At 38.8% G+C, this 17,666-nt stretch overlaps 1 protein-coding gene across 2 annotated transcripts in view; it reads left to right on the plus strand.

The window, feature by feature from the left end:
• LOC127415765 (DNA polymerase zeta catalytic subunit-like) overlaps window positions 1–17,666 on the plus strand; it is a 130,948-nt gene that overhangs the window by 90,905 nt on the left and 22,377 nt on the right. For both annotated transcript variants that reach the window (XM_051654656.1, XM_051654657.1), the window contains exons 20-23: window positions 341–459; window positions 3,183–3,301; window positions 5,559–5,700; window positions 7,624–7,868. In XM_051654656.1, the coding sequence (XP_051510616.1) occupies window positions 341–459; window positions 3,183–3,301; window positions 5,559–5,700; window positions 7,624–7,868 (625 nt within the window). The remainder of the gene's footprint in view (window positions 1–340; window positions 460–3,182; window positions 3,302–5,558; window positions 5,701–7,623; window positions 7,869–17,666) is intronic.

The following is a 17,666-nucleotide window of genomic DNA, read 5'->3' on the forward strand; positions in this document are numbered from 1 at the left end:
AGCCTTGCTGAAGCACCCCCAGATCATCACCGATTCCACAAATATTTCGGAACTCTCGTTAAGGTAAAACATTAGTATTGTGTTTAAAAATGAATATATTATTCGAGATCTGAAAACACTGCATCTTTTTTGTTATTTTGACCAGTTGTCATTTTCTGCAAATAAATGCTCTAAATGACAATATTTTTATTTGGAATTTGGGAGAAATGTTGTCAGTACTTTATAGAATAAAACAAAAATGTTCATTTTACTCAATCACATCCTGTAAATAGTAAATCCAGAGAAACTGAACAGTGGTCTCTTAATTCCAGAGCTGTATTTGATGTCATTACTTTTACAGGAGATGCAAAGGAGAATCGCTTCACAGCAGAGAAAGACGAATATGGTGCGGACACCATGACAGAAATCCATATTGTTGGACGCATTGTCCTCAACCTGTGGAAGGTTATGAAGACTGAGGTACTCTTGACTTTCATACTCCCAGAATACAGGAGCTAACTAGAAATTGTTTTTCAAGGGCATATTGAGGACATATTCTTACTTATTAGATGGCAGCATGTTGTCCATCTATGTCAAATGCTTCAATTGAATTAATTAGTAACACTTTCCAATGAGGTTCCATTTGTTAACATTAGTAAATGCATTAGTTATCATGAATAAACAGTTAACAATATATTTGTTACAGCATTTATTAATCTTTGTTTATAGCTCCGTTTGAGTTCTGAACACTTGTTGGAATACAATAGAACCTTTACAATGTGTCAGGGTAATTACACTGATGCACACAACACTAACACACACACTGCAGCGATTCTGTGATCAAGTGATGGAGAAAGGACCTCTTAAATATAATTGTTAGTTCAAAACAAACCCAGACGGGACTTGTGATAAGCCGCATTCGGATGACACACTGGAGTGAAGCATCTTCATTTTCTCGGTGTCACGTCCACTTCCATCTTACCAGACAATTTGGGTGGAGTATCATTACGTGGACCATGCCAGTGCTAAAATCAAACAAGATGTTCTCTGCAGCGCTTTTTATGTGGAGCTCAAAGTGGCGCGAATCATGTAAATGCAGCTTCACGATTGCTGTAGTAAAGTGGATAACCACTACGTATATTTTGTAGGATGAAGGTTTAAAAGATGAGGGTTTAACTGTCATTGCCATTGAGGATGAGGGTTTATCCATCATAGCCCATTGTAATGAATACTCAACCTATGGGGAATAGTTCTTTCAATTAGTCAACCTCCCCCTTACACTTTGGGAAACATATAATGTTACTTAATTTGGTGGTATTTTGGTGCCTTTCTGTTTTTATACTGTTGAATGCTTTATTTGGAAAATGTTAATAAAACATTATTGTTCCATAATGTTTTGATTTCTAAAAAAGGAAGTAAAAGCATTTTGAAAGGGAAAAAAGGATATGTAGTAAAAATTGTACACTTTCAAAATCTGCAGTTAATTGTGATTTAACTATGAAAAACCGTGCAATTAATCACGATTAAATGTTTTAATCGACTGGCAGTGCTACAGATATGACTGATTTTATATGACTGAATCAGACTACATGAGGTAACACCAATTTAAGAAATTGTTTAAGGATCATATTAGGTCGAAATAGTTCCTTAAAGGGATAGTTCAATCAAAAATGAAAATTCTCTCATTATTTACACACCCTCATGCCACCCCAGATGTGTATGACTTTCTTTCTTCTGCAGAACAAAAAAATGAATATTTTTAGTAGAATATCTGAGCTCTTTAGGTTCTTATGGCAAGTAAATGTTGGCCAGAACTTTGACTCTTCAGAAGTCACAAAGACATCATAAAAGTAATCCATATGACTCCAGTGGTTAAATCCATGCCTTCAGAAGCGATATGATAAGTGTGGGTGAGAAGAAAATCGTTTTTTGAGACCGATACCGATTTTAGAGGGGGAAAATTCACCGATTACCGATATGGTGGCCGATATAGCAAATGTTTGAGCTGGAATGAAAACAGACCTTTTCTATGTGGATTTTGCACCGATATGACTATGCAAATGTACTCAGAAGGCTGCTTTCATAAACAAATATTTTTATCAAAGAATATTTGACATTATTATTATACATTGTCAACAAATTCTAGAAATTAACACTGAGAAAATAAAGAATAAGTAAAAATACAATAAATTGCTAAATAAACATCAGTACTGTATGTTTAGTATCAGTCAAATGCTGACCATTAAAATAAAGAATAAATAAAATACAATAAATAGCTAAATAAAAATCAGTAGTACTGTTTAGTATCAGTAAAATGCTGACCATTTAAATAAAGAATAAATAAAAATAAAATAAATAGCTAAATAAACATCAGGGGCCGGTTGCACCAGCTATACGTACGTTACAACTTAGCCTAGTTGGGCACTAAGTCAAAATTTACACACTACTAAATATTTGAGCATTGCACCATTCAATTTATGTAGGACGTAACCTTACATATAAACTAAATATTTATGGAAGCCTCCGACCAGGAGTAACTGATGGAATAAAAAAGCAGCCTCATTTAATGACATCAATGAGTTCATGTTTTGGTTGACAGGCTTCGGTCCTTTCGACATATATGATGGTGTTGGCATTTACACTCGTTTACATTCACGAGAGAGAGAAAAAACATATTTTTAAGTGGATCTTCAGCATGAAACCGTTCTAACGGTGCAGTTTTTAGGGTGCGTCGCTCAGTTTCAAGTTTCAACACATTCAAAATATATATAGGATATTAAAATGAATCAGTGTCTATTTTTACAGCCTGTTGTATTAGTATTTATCACCCCTCATTTATTTTAGATACAGTTCCTATATATTATTATTTACACAGGGCAAATATACTATTTATTAAATCTACTTTTATTATGTATCCTATTTTAATGTAATAAATCGGTCGGGCACTAATTTCAACCCACAATCATAAATTGCAAGCAATTGTATGGCCCGCGGATAATTTCTGAAATACTCGAATGGCTCTTAATGGGGAAAAAGGTTCCCCACCCCTGCTTTACGGTAACAACTGCACATTATCAGTTTTTATCGTGCAGGGGCAGTTTCCCTCCACATTTTAAATATAGCATTTATGTCACTTTTGGTGGCATGGTTAAAACCAGGCCCTGATTCTTTGTTTAATTGAAGTGTTACTTGTATGTTTACAGGCTGCATTGAATAACTACTCTTTTGAGAATGTTGCTTTCCACCTCCTGCACCAGCGCTTTCCTCTCTACAGCCATCGCACACTCTCGGACTGGTTTGACCACAACACACATCTGCACAGGTGAGAAATTATCCCTCATCAGTCACCTGCCTATGAGTGGCCTTACTGCAGAGTAGTTCCAGTAAATATCATTGCTTACAACATTGTTTAATCCATTCATCTTTTAACTAAGGCTACAGTGCATCCGGAAAGTATTCACAGCGCTTCACTTTTTCCACATTTTGTTATGTTACAGCCTTATTCCAAAATTGATTAAATTCATTATTTTCCTAAAAATTCTACAAACAATACCCCATAATGACAACGTGAAAGAAGTTTGATTGAAATCTTTGCAAATTTATTAAATAATAAACAAATATATATATATATATCACATGTACATAAGTATTCACAGCCTTTGCTCAATACTTTGTTGAAGCACCTTTGGCTCCAATTACAGCCTCAAGTCTTTTTGAGTGTGATGTTACAAGCTTGGCACACATATTTTGGGCAGTTTCTCCCATTCTTCTTTGCAGGACCTCTCAAGCTCCATCAGGTTGGATGGGGAGCGTCGGTGCACAGCCATTTTCAGATCTCTCCAGAGATGTTCAATTGGGTTCAAGTCTGGGCTCTGGCTGGGCCACTCAAGGACATTCACAGAGTTGTCCCGTAGCCACTCCTTTGTTATCTTGGCTGTGTGCTTAGGGTCGTTGTCCTGTTGGAAGATGAACCTTTGCCCCAGTCTGAGGTCCAGAGCGCTCTGGAGCAGGTCTTCATCGAGGATGTCTCTGTACATTGCTGCATTCATCTTTCCCTCGATCCTGACTAGTCTCCCAGTTCCTGCCGCTGAAAAACATCCCCACAGCATGATGCTGCCACCACCATGCTTCACTGTAGGGATGGTATTGGCCAGGTGATGAGCGGTGCCTGGTTTCCTCCGGACATGACGCTTGCCATTCAGGTCAAAGGGTTCAATCTTTGTTTCTCATGGTCTGAGAGTCCTTCAGGTGCCTTTTGGCAAACTCCAGGCGGGCTGTCATGTGCCTTTTACTGAGGAGTGGCTTCCGTCTGGTCACTCTACCATACAGGCCTGATTGGTGGCGTGCTGCAGAGATGGTTGTTCTTCTGGAAGGTTCTCCTCTCTCCACAGAGAAATGCTGGAGCTCTGTCAGAGTGACCATCGGGTTCTTGGTCATCTCCCTGACTAAGGCCCTTCACCCCAGATTGCTTAGTTTGGCCAGGCGGCCAGCTCTAGGAAGAGTCCTGGTGGTTCCAAACTTCTTCCATTTACGGATGATGGAAGCCACTGTGCTCACTGGGACCTTCAGTGCTGCAGAAATTTTCCGGTACCCTTCCCCAGGTCTGTGCCTCGATACAATCCTGTCTCGGAGGTCTACAGACAATTCCTTGGACTTCATGGCTTGGTTTGTGCTCTGACATGCACTGTTAACTGTGGGACCTTATATAGACAGGTGTGTGCCTTTCCAAATCATGTCCAATCAACTGAATTTACCACAGGTGGACTCCAGTCAAGTTGTAGAAACATCTCAAGGATGATCAGTGGAAACAGGATGCACCTAAGCTCAATTTTGAGTGTCATGGCAAAGGCTGTGAATACATATGTACATGTGATTTTTTTAAAAAAAATTTTTTATTTTATTTTATTATTTTTTTTATAAATTTGCAAAAATTTCAAACAAACTTCTTTCACGTTGTCATTATGGGGTATTGTTTGTAGAATTGTGAGGAAAATCATGAATTTAATCCATTTTGGAATAAGGCTGTAACAAAACACAATGTGGAAAAAGTGAAGCGCTGTGAATACTTTCCGGATGCACTGTATGTTCATGGAATACTAGTGTACAGCTACTGCATACTATGCAGTATGTAACAATCAGCCTTGTGGAGTAACAAAATACTTGAACAGCAATTAAGATACAAAAAATGTAACTGTATTTAGTTACAGTTATGTTAAATGTATTTTAATGAATCGATATTTGGAATAAGTTACTGAATACATTAAGTCAGTAATTAGTTAATTGTACTGGATTACATTTATTATGTATTATTAAGTAACCCTTCCATCTGTGGTAATGATAAATGTTTCAAACGGTGGATATATTGTTGTCACATCACCTCTTCATGTTATAATAAATAATCATCAGTGCACATTTGAACATTTTGGCAAATGTAGGTCATTTGATTATTCTATGCATACAATACAGAAGCCGCACAGTATTAATGCTGTAACTGCATGAATAGATCAGGTATTATGCCGTTCTGAACATACGCTAACTATTGCATTTTGTCTGTTATGATGTGCTGTTGTTTGTATCAGGTGGAAGATGGTGGATCACTATGTTAGCCGTGTGTGTGGTATAATGCAGTTGCTCCAGCAGCAGGATGTTATTGGCCGGACAAGTGAGCTTGCACGTGTGTTTGGGATCCAGTTCCTCCATGTGCTCACCAGGGGGTCACAGGTCAGCATCCATTTGAATCAGTCATCCAAACCCATCAGGGTACATGGCTCTAGTCTCCTTTTTGCCCGATGTTCCATTTTGTGTTATTTGAACAGCAAGTACCAAATCTCAAGTATAGTTTGTCATGGTTACACTTTAAAAACATTAATGCTGTTGCTGTATGGCTGCCCCATAGACTTCCATTGCTAAGTGCATAAACATGTTTTTAGTTTTGCTGAAAAAACTGAGAGACAATTAAGCATTTATTTTTCTGTGGCAAGCACCAGCAGGCCACAGATACTGTCGATAGAGCAAAAGTTTGGGGTTGGTAACTATTATTAAATACAGATAATGATGATTAAAAAAAAATATTTCATAATGATTGGCATTCTTGCATTCTGCAGCCAGAACACTGTACTACAATTTTTTTTTTTTTTGGGGGGGGATTTTTCCCCTTTTTCTCCCAATTTGGAATGCCCAATTCCCAATGCACTCTAAGTCCTCGTGGTGGCGTAGTGATTCGCCTCAGTCCGGGTGGCGGAGGACGAATCCCAGTTACCTCCGCGTCTGAGACAGTCAACCCGTGCATCTTATCACGTGGCTTGTTGAGCGCATTGCCACGGAGACATAGCGCGTGTGGAGGCTTCACGCCATCCACCGCGGCAACCACGCTCAACTCACCACGCGCCCCACTGAGAACAAACCACATTATAACGACCACGAGGAGGTTACCCCATGTGACTCTACCCTCCCTAGCAACCGGGGCAATTTGGTTGCTTAGGAGACCTGGCTGGAGTCACTCAGCACACCCTGGGATTCGAACTAGCGAACTCCAGGGGTGGTAGCCAGCGTCTTTTACCACTGAGCTACCCAGGCCCCCACTGTACTACAATTTTTAAATAGTGGCGGCACTATTGTCTATTCTGTATACACTGATTGCATGCAACGGCAAACATACAGAGTGAGCATTGTAGTCCGTTATATTTATTTTATTTTTTTACTTATCTTTTTAATGAATCGGTCAAAAGACAAAAAAATGAATCTCAATGGATTGAGGTATTAGTTTGTATCGGTCTAATGACTTAAGCATTCAGAGTGGTTCTTCAGTTGTTTATTGAATTGCGAGTCGTTACTTTCGTCATGCCCAACTCAAAATTAACCGAAAACTGTTTTTGGGTAACACTCGTGACTCCTGAGACTTAATTCAGTGTAATTACTGACTAGTTGTACAAAGTGTAGTTAAAGATACTCATTTAAAATGCATTAATTCAGTTTTGTCATAATAAATAGTATTTTGAAAAACTTTGAAATATGTTACCAAAAAGTTGTATTTGTTTTTGTTTTGTATATTTGTTGAAGGGGTCATGACATGAGGAAACAAATGTTCCTTGATCTTTTAATATATAAGTGGTCATTGTACTGTAAATACATGCTGTAAATTTCAGAACTCAAAACTTCCTCCTCATTGCAAAAAGAGTATTTGTTGAAATCAAGCTGACAAAACGACTCGTTCTTTACTTCACATTGTGATAGACATTTGCATCTGACCACTTCCACAACAACACATCAACGACTACTTTAACTTATTACTTCCGTAGCTCCGCCCAGCAGCAGTGAGCAGTGAGATGGCAAAGAGAGAGCAGGTCAGTCAAGAGCAGAGAGCCAGTCAGAACAGTGAGCGTTTACTGTCAAGTCAAAAATATAGAAAGGACCAATTATTGTGGGAATTAGGGGGGGAGCCCTTTCAAGTACTAACACAATTATTAATAGAATCATTAAGGAGCCAGTGAGTGTTGTTGAATCGAATCCGAACAATTCCTATCTATACTTATGTATATGTGACAGATTATATTTACCTTTGCAGATGTACTGTATGTCATATTTAGGTCACTTATGATTAGATATTTTTTTGTAGCAAAATAAATCTCTCTCCTCCTCTTGCAGTATCGCGTGGAGTCAATGATGTTAAGGATTGCAAAGCCAATGAATTACATCACAGTGACTCCAAGCACACAGCAGCGTGCCCAGCAGAGAGCCCCACAGTGCATTCCACTCATCATGGAACCAGAGTCACGTTTCTATAGCAACTCAGTCATTGTGTTAGATTTCCAGTCGTTGTACCCGTCCATCGTCATCGCCTACAATTACTGTTTCTCCACCTGCCTCGGACATGTTGAGAATCTCGGAACGTAAGTGTACCTTTGGATTTTTAGTAAATTTAGAGTTGTGTAATATACAACCGAAATTCAAAAAAAGTTGGGACAGTATGGAAAATGCTAATAAAAACAAAAAGTAGTGATTTGTAAATTCAATTCACCCTGTGCTATATTGAAAGCACTACAACAACACATTATTTGAGGTTTTACCTTTTGAATTTATTTTGAATTTCAAATCAGATAATTGCAACAGGCTCCAAAAAAGTTGGGACAATCGAGTGTTTACCACTGTGTAATATCACCATTTCTTCTAGTAACATTTTGTGTGTTCTGGCATTGAAGACACAAGTTTGTTTAGTTTAGCAAGCAGAATTTTTCAACATTCATCCATTATGCAGGTCTTCATCTGTGCAATTGTACTGGGCCTTCGTTGCCATATGTTGCACTTCATAATGTGCCACACATTCTTAATTGTAGACAGGTCAGGACTGCAGGCAGGTCAATATAGCACCCGCACTCTCTTCTTACGCAGCCATGTACTTGTAATCTGGGCAGTATGTGGTTTGCCGTTGTCCTACTGGAAAACCACTTCCTAATATGCGTGATCTCCAATCCCTCAGTCTTAAACGTCATGCATCTGTGATGGATATCATGACATGGGCTCGGGAATACTTTGGTAAACCTTTATAAACCATTCGCCGCTGCATCCACAGAGCCATACATCAACACTGTCCAGAAGTGCCGCCGACTTCTTGGGGCTTGGCCTACATCTCGCATCTCAACTACGTGCATACGTTTTCTCCACTGTGTTTTACACGGATTATTGCATCAATCTCAAACATCTGATTAGAAACCACATCGATCTCAAACCCTCGCCACTCAAGAACAACAATATCAACAACAACAAACAATTGCGGTAAGTCATGGCATCCACTCATGGTATTTCTTCCTGCATTGCGTGCCACATGTTTACTATAGCTTCTTCCATCAGCAGTGAGGGATTCACATGTGATAAATGTAAGGAATTAGTCAGGCTGATGGAGAAGATTGAGTTAGAGACACGCATCCGAACGCTTATTGGAGGTCAGTGAGAAAGAGAAGCCGGTAGATACTGTTTCGGATGCGGGTAGTACAGCGAGCAACAAACACACTTTGATTCTGGCTCTAGAGCCCCCGCAACAGAGCGTTTGGGTGATGGCTCGGCGGCATACTCGCTCAGCAAAGTGACACCACTCTCCCGTTCCTGTTAGGGTTTCCAAACGATTCTCCCCACTCAGTGATGCACCCACTGAGAATCATGTTGAATGAGCCTTAATAATTGGTGATTCTATTGTAAGGAACGTGGAAATAGATACTCCGGCCACCATTGTTAAATGCATTTTCGGGGCTCGAGCATCTGACATCAGATCAAATTTACAAGTGCTGGCTAATGCTAAACGTAGATTTTCTAAAATTGTTATTCATGTCGGCACTAACGATGTCCAGCTTCGCCAGTCGGAGATCACTAAAGATAATGTTAAAGAGGTGTGAACTCGCAAAAACGATGTCAGACACTGTAATATGCTCTGGCCCCCTCTCTGCTCATCATGGTGACGAGGTTTATAGTAGATTAGTGTCACTGAATTGGTGGATGTCTGACCTGACCTGCTAAAGTGAGACGGACTCCATCCCTCCAGGGAAGGTGCCGCTCTCTAGTAATTTGGCTCATAGTCTTAATAGTGATAGAATTTGGCTAACTGGGGCCCAGGTCAAGAAGCAGACAGACTGGTTAATCCGAACGTCTGCTAGCTGCCTAGGGACGTCACATAGGTCATATAAACTACAACACATAGAGACTGTTTCACCTAGATATCATATAGAGACTGTCTGTTCCCCAAACCACCAAACACAAAACTCTCATTAAATCATTTAGAAAAAATTTGATTAAAGTCAAACTTGAAATTATTTTTTTTAAGATAAACATCATATAAAGGTAGGGCTACCAAACATTAAATCTCTTTCTACTAAAGCACTAATTGTAAATGAAAGTATTACAGATCATAGTTTGGATGTGCTTTGTTTGACTGAAACCTGGCTTAAACCAGATGAATATTAGTTTAAATGAATCTACTCCCCCCAGGATATTGTTATAAACATGAGCCTCATCTGAAGGGTCGAGGAAGAGGTGTTGCTACAATTTACAGTGAAGTTTTTGGTGTTACTCAGGGGACAGGATATAAGATCAAGTCTTTTGAACTAATAATGCTTAATGTGACCGTCAGAACTCCCTGTTAATTCAGAGTCTGGGGGACGGAGCTTTAACTTCTATTAAGAGATTATGGGAGAAAGATTTAAACTTGGTATTGGAGGAGGAAGTTTGGGCTAGGATTCTAAAAAATGTCAAGTCTGCATCTAGGGATGCAAGGGTACGCCTTATGCAATTTAAAATTTTACATAAATTCTATTGGACCCCCTCTAGATTATATAGGCTTGGTCTTAAAGACACACCTACCTGCTGGCAATGCCAATCAGAAGATGGAGACACAATCTATGTTTTTTGGGGGTGTGCTAAGATTCAAGAATTTTGGTTGAAAGTTCAGAGTTGTATGTGTGACCTTTTGAGCACTCAAATTTTACTTTGTCCCAGACTCTGTATTTTGGGTGATGGGGCGGTCATAAATTTGGGGGATAATCATATTAAAAATTGGGTTCTGACCAGTTTCGTGATCGGCAGGCAAATAATTTTAAGGGGTTGGAAGTCAGATGGAGCGCCCTCTTTTTCGGAGTGGTGTGTGGAAATGGTGAGGGTGGCTGCATTTGAGGAAGTGATAAGTAGAAGGCTGTGGTTTTGGCACTTATTTGTTAAAAAATGGGGCAATTATTTAGTTTTTTTGGGGGGACTCTTGGGGGAGGGGATGTGGAGAGTTTAGTTTAATTATGTATGTTTATTATTATTATTTTTTTTTTGGTTGTGTGTGTGTTAATATGTGGGACCACAGGGGTGTTCGTTGGGGGTCAGGGTGGGGTTGTATTAGTGGGGTTTGAATGTGAAATGTAAATTTTTTTGTATGTGTGTTGGGTTTTACTTCGTAAGGTATATATGAATCAATAAAACATTTTAATTACAAAATGTGACCGTCAGATATAAATAAATAAATCTCTGTCGTCTATTGCCCTTGCTACATTATATGCATCATCCGGGCCGTACTCTGGTTTCCTTAGTGAATTTGCTAATTTTCTATCAGATCTAGTAGTTAATGTAGATAGAGCTTTAATTGTTGGTGACTTCAACATTCACGTAGATAATGAAAATAACACATTGGGATTAGCATTTATCGATATTCTCAACTCTCTAGGAGTAGACAAAATGTGACAGGACCCACTCGTCACCATAATCATACACTAGATTTAATTCTGTCGTATCGAGTTGATGTTGATAATATAGAAATTCTACCGTAGAGCGATGACATCTCAGATCATTACCTCGTCTCTTGTTTGCTGCGATCAGCTAATGTCACTCAGTCTAAACCACGCTATCGTTCAGGTAGAACTATTCTCTCTACCACTAAAAATAGCTTCACTAATGATCTTCCAGAATTGTCTCATACTCAGTAAGCCAAAAAGTCTAGAAGAACTTGATGAAATAACAGAAAATATAAATACAGTCTTCTCTAGCACTCTTGATATTGTGGCCCTCCTTCAATTAAAGATCATTCAAGAAAAAAAGCCCTGCACCATGGTACAATGATCACACTCATGCTCTCAAGAGAGCAGCTCGGAAAATGAAGCGCAAATGGAAGAATACAAAATTAGGGTATATCGCAGTGCATGGAAGGTTAGTGTCTGTAGCTACAGACAGGCACTTAAAGCTGCAGGGTCAGCATATTTTAGCAAACTCATAGAAAATAACAATCCCAGGTGTTTGTTCTGTACTGTGGCTGAATTGTTTAGGAATAAAGCATCAACTGAACCAGATATTCCATCGTAGCACAATAGTAATGACTTAATGAATTTCTTTACTGATAAAATTGAAATAATCAGAAATAAAATTGGAACTATGCAATCAACTGTCACAGCACCTCAGAAAACAGTGTCTCATAATTTTCCTCATGAGCAACTTCAATCCTTCACTGTCATAGATCATGAAGAGCTAACAAAACTTAACAAAAAATCAAAAGCCACAACATGTTAGATCCAATACCAACTAAGCTCTTAAAAAGGGTACTCCCTGTAATCTCAGAACCTCTTCTTAATATTATTATCACCTCGCTATCCTTAGGACGTCCCAAGAAACTTTAAAATGGCAGTTATCAAACCGCTTATTAAGAAGCCACAGCTTGAAAATTGGCTAATTACAGACCGATTTCAAATCTACCATTTATGTCGAAAATATTAGAAAAGGTAGTGTCCTCCCAACTATATTCATTTCTACAGAGAAATGGTATATATATGTGAACAGTTTCAGTCAGGATTTAGGCCCCATCACAGTACAGAGACTGCACTTATCAGAGTTACAAATTACTTGCTCTTATCATCTGATATCTTAGTGGTGCCTTCGACACGATTGATCACGACATTCTCTTGAATAGGTTGGAGAATTATGTTGGCATTAGTGCACTTGCATTAGCATGGTTTAGGTCCTATTTATCAAACCGCTACCACTTTGTATGTGTAAACGAGGAATTGTCAAATCAAACAAAAGTTAAGTATGGATTGCCACAGGGATCAGTTTTAGGGCCTCTGCTTTTCTCCTTATACATGCTTTCCCTGGGAGATATTATCAGGAATCATGGAATAAGTTTCCACTGTTATGCTGACGTTACCCAACTTTATATTTCTTCTAAACCCAACGAAAATTCACAATTCTCCAAATTAGCAGAGTGTATCAATGAAATAAAAGATTGGATGGCCAGAAATTTCCATTACTCAATTCCAACAAAACGGAGGTACTAATTATTGGACCAAAAACCTCTAAAAAAAAAAATAAGCCGCTAAAATATAATTTGATTCTCGATGGATGTACTGTTACGTCGTCTTCTACAGTGAAGAACCTAGGTGTTATATTTGATACTAGGGGTGTGACGAGATCTCGTGCCACAATATTAAAACGTGATGATATTTCTCGTTGAGGTGAAAAGCTGTCTCACGATATCAGCATGACAGAGTGTGAGGGTGAAATTAGCATAGAAGATGCCCTAGTCACTTTTAAATCGTTTGTGTGGCAGCATTTTAGGTACCCGGTGGAAACAATAAATGAACAAAGGCTGTGTCTCGTTTGGAAGGCTGCGTCATCCAGAAGTCGCATTTATTAGGTCTCGTTTCATTTTTTTTTTTTTTTTTTCTTCTTATTTTTTATCTATTGTTAATGCCTTTTATGTATATGCACTTAAATTTATACAATTGTTAACCTTTTTTGCATTTACAATAAACAAATTGTATTTTTTTTATGAAATGAGACCGCCTCGATGACGTATGTGGCCGACAAATGCGACCTCCGGAGGATGCAGCCTTCCAAACGAGAGACAGCCAATATGTAAGCACTGTAAGAAAATAGTGCCGTACACCGCAGCTAACACAAGCACTATGCAAAGACACTTACAGAACCACCGCAGCTCTCAACTAAAATCAACCAGGTCTGAAGAGACTCATGTGAAATCATACAGGAGAGAAGCCAGTCAGTTGAGTTTATGGCAAAACCTTTTACAGTGCTTGCATATTGTTCTGTCTTTTACTGCATATGATAATTCATACTCAGAAAGTAGAACTGAAGTGACATTCATTACAAGATGATTAGTTAAAACATTTCAGAATGCATCTGCATTGTTTTGCATTTTGTGACTTTCAGTCTAATAAAAGACTATTTTTGCAGTCATATACACTACCAGCCAAAAGTTTTGAAACACTTGACTGAAATGTTTCTCATGATCTTAAAAATCTTTTGATCTGAAGGCGTATGCTTAAATGTTTGAAATTAGTTTTGTAGACAAAAATATAATTGTGCCACCATATTAATTTATTTAATTAAAAAAACAAAAATGTATTTAAAAAAAAAAGTTTTTGAAATTGATGACTTGGACCAAATAATAAAGAAAAGCAGCCAATAAGTTCCAAACATAGATGGGAACTCCTTCAATACTGTTTAAAAAGCATCCCGGGGTGATACCTCAAGAAGTTGGTTGAGAAAATGTCAAGAGTACATGTCTGCAAATACTAGGCAAAGGGTGACTACTTTGAAGATGCTAAAATATAACAGTTTTTATTTATTTTGGATATAATTCCCATAGTTCCATTTATGTTATTCCATAGTTTTGATGACTTTACTATTATTCTAAAATGTGAAAAAAAAAAATATATATATATATATATATATATATATATATATATATATATATATATAATAAAGAATGAGTAAGTGTTTCAAAACTTTTGACCGGTAGTGTATATAGTGTTAAAATATCATCTCGTCTTGGTCTCGTGAACCCAGTATCGTATTGTCTCATGAGCTAAGTGTATCGTCACACCCCTATTTGATACCAATCTGTCCTTTGAAATTCAAATTTCCAATGTTTGTAGAACAGCATTCTTCCACCTCAGAAATATTGCTAAGTTACGACACATGCTCTCTGTTGCTGATGCCAAAAAACTAATTCATGCGTAATATTGTAATGCATTACAGGGAGGATATCCAGCAAGTTCAATAAATAAACTTCAATTGGTTCAAAATGCAGCTGCCAGAGTGCTGATTACAACCAAATCATATTAGCCCCATTGTATCATCGTTACATTGGCTACCTGTTAAATTTTGTATTAATTTAAAAATTCTGTTAACTACATACAAAGCTTTGAATGGTCTAGCTCCACAGTACTTAAGTGACCTTCTGACATGCTATATTCTTTCACGTTCATGACGATCACAAAATTCTGGCTTGTTAATAATTCCAAGAATATAAAAATCCACAAAAGGAGGTAGATCCTTTTCCTATTTGGCTCCTAAACTATGGAATAGCCTCCCTAAAACTGTTCGGGATGCAGACACACTCACTCAGTTTAAGTCTAGACTAAAGACTCATCTATTTAGCCAGACTCATTAATTTATCCATCAACTCCCAGTTAGGCTGCTTTAGTTAGGGTCTGCCAGAACCAGAAACATCTATCATGATCTATAACTCTACATAAAATTGAATGGCATCTACGCTAATATTATTCTATTTGTTTCCATGTCTCAACTTCGGGATTCATATCCCGAGGTTACCAGAGCCGGCCAGATCCAGCTCCGTTCCTGTTTGTGTCGGACTAAACTGCAACGTGTCGCTGAGTGGTGACGACAAACTACAGCCGGTGCTAGCCAGACATCACTTCAGTCTTTTGACTTCAGAGGATGAACTGATGCCAACTCCAACTGTAAGACATCGGATACTTCATATGCCACTGCCTGAACCTTGGAGTTAGGATGGACCCCACCGAACCTTACCGAAATTACCTGCTGGTTGAACTGCGATGCACCTCATTGATCTCTGCATCACCTTTATCTATTGATGGACTACACTCTTGAAATGGAATACATAGACTATCATTTAATTGCCAACAAAAGCCTTCATCAGCCAACTAACAAAGGACAATGCATCTATGTGAACTTCTGCAGTTAATCCACGATGGACTTCAAAGACATTAGTCATTAATCTTAAAGTTCATAAAAAAAACTTTTTTTTTTTTAAACACTGGACCTTAACGCTTACTTCATTTACAAATTTTAAAACATGACTTGCATTGCACACAAATAACTAATGTTGGCATTATATTCATGTTGTTTAGCCAGAGGGGAACTGGCCCCCACAGTGAGCCTGGTTTCTCCCAAGGTTATTTTTCTCCATTAACCAACATCTTATGGAGTTTTGTATTCTTGCCACAGTTGCCTTCAGCTTGCTCACAGGGGTTCTAAATACAATTATTGTTTAATTATTAAATTTTTATACACAATTTACAATCATATTTAATCAAACTACACAATGATCACTAAGACTTTATAGATATTACAGTTTCATTTTTTTATTTTTTTTTGATAATGCATGATTTCCTGTAAAGCTGCTTTGAAACGATGTGTGTTGTGAAAAGCGCTATACAAATAAAAATGATTTGACTCGGTCTCATCTGAGATGGAAAGTAGAACAGGAATCGTGTTTTGTGGTCTGACGAGTCCACATTTCAAATAGTTTTTGAAAAAAACAGCCATCGTGTTCTCCGACCCAACGAAGAAAAAGACCATCCAAGCTGTTATCAGCATCCGGTCCAAAAGCCAATGTCAATATGGGCCAGGGGTGTGTCAGTGCCCATGGAATGGGTAACTCTCACATTTGTAAGGGCACCATTTATGTAGAAAGGTATGCACAGATTTTGGAGCAACATATGCTGCCATCCAGACGCTGTCCTTTCCAGGAACGTTTTGGCATTTTCCAGCAGGACAGCGCCAAACCACACACTCACCGGATTACAAGTGCATGGCTGCATTATCAGAGAGTGCAGGTGCTAGATTGGCCTGCCTGCAGTCCTGACCTGTCTCCTGTTGAAAATGTGAAAGAACCGATTCTGAACACCTGAAATGAGTCATTAGTAATTCCAGACTTACTTCCTGTACTAACCTACGTAATTTGGTAACAAAACCAACACCAACACCCACCTCTGGTCTTCATTGGCTGCTCGCGAACAGCTTTGACCCACCCTCAAACACTACACTAAGCGGTAGACCAACCACAACAGACTGGGACATCTGACCAATCAGAGCAGAGTAGGCTTTCTGAAAGGAGGAGTTTAGAAAGATTCCTTTAGAACGGATCATTAAACGAGTCGTTTTTGACACTGGGGAAAAAAGGTAATGCTGCAATTTAAATTATGATCAAATTAAAGTGTTTTTTGACCTTGGATGCATGTAAATCTATTGTACGAGACCTTTAAAACAAAATTAGGCATGTTTAAAAACCATAATAGGTGCTCTTTAACTCAGTACTTAGTTAAAGCACATTTGGCAGCAAATACAGCCTCAAGTCTTTTTGGGTATGATGTGAAAAGCTTTGCACACCTGGATTTGGGGATTTTATGCCTGGATTTGGGGATTTTATTCTTCTCTGCAGATCCTGGCAAGCTCTGTCAGGTTGGATGGAGACCGTCAGTGGACAGCCATTTTCAGGTCTCTATAGAGATGTTCGATTGAGTTCAAGTCCAGGCTCTGGCTGGGCCACTCAAGGTCATTCACACAGTTGTCCCTAAGCAACTCTTGTGTTGTCTTGGTTGTGTGCTTAGGGTCATTGTCCTGTTGGAAGGTGAACCTTTGGCCCAGTCTTAGGTCCTGAGCGCTCTGGACCAGGTTTTCATTTAGGATATCGTGCTTCAACCCTGACCAGTCCACCAGTCCCTGCTGCTGAAAAACACCCCCACAGCATGATGCTACCACCACCATGCTTCACCGTTGGGATGGCATTGCTCATTTCCTCCAGATATGATGCTTGGAATTGAGGCCAAAGGGTTCAATCTTCACTTCATCAGACCAGAGAATCTTGTTTCTCAAAGTCCTTAAGGTGCTTTTTTGCAAATTCCAAGCAGGCTTTCATGTGTCTTGCATTGAGGAGAGGCTTCCGTCTGGCCACTCTGCCATAAAGCCCAGATCGGTGGAGCGTTGCAGTGATGGATGTCCTTCTGCAAGTTTCTCCCATCTCCACACTTGATCTCTGGAGCTCAACCAGAGTGACCATCGGTTTCTAGATCACCTCTCTTACCAAGGCCCTTCTCTCCCGATTGCTCAGTTTGGCCAGGGGGCCAGCTATAGGAACAGTCCTGATTGTTCCAAACTTCTTCCATTTA

Source organism: Myxocyprinus asiaticus, chromosome 25 (genome assembly GCF_019703515.2).
Source record: "Myxocyprinus asiaticus isolate MX2 ecotype Aquarium Trade chromosome 25, UBuf_Myxa_2, whole genome shotgun sequence".
Lineage (NCBI taxonomy): Eukaryota > Metazoa > Chordata > Actinopteri > Cypriniformes > Catostomidae > Myxocyprinus > Myxocyprinus asiaticus.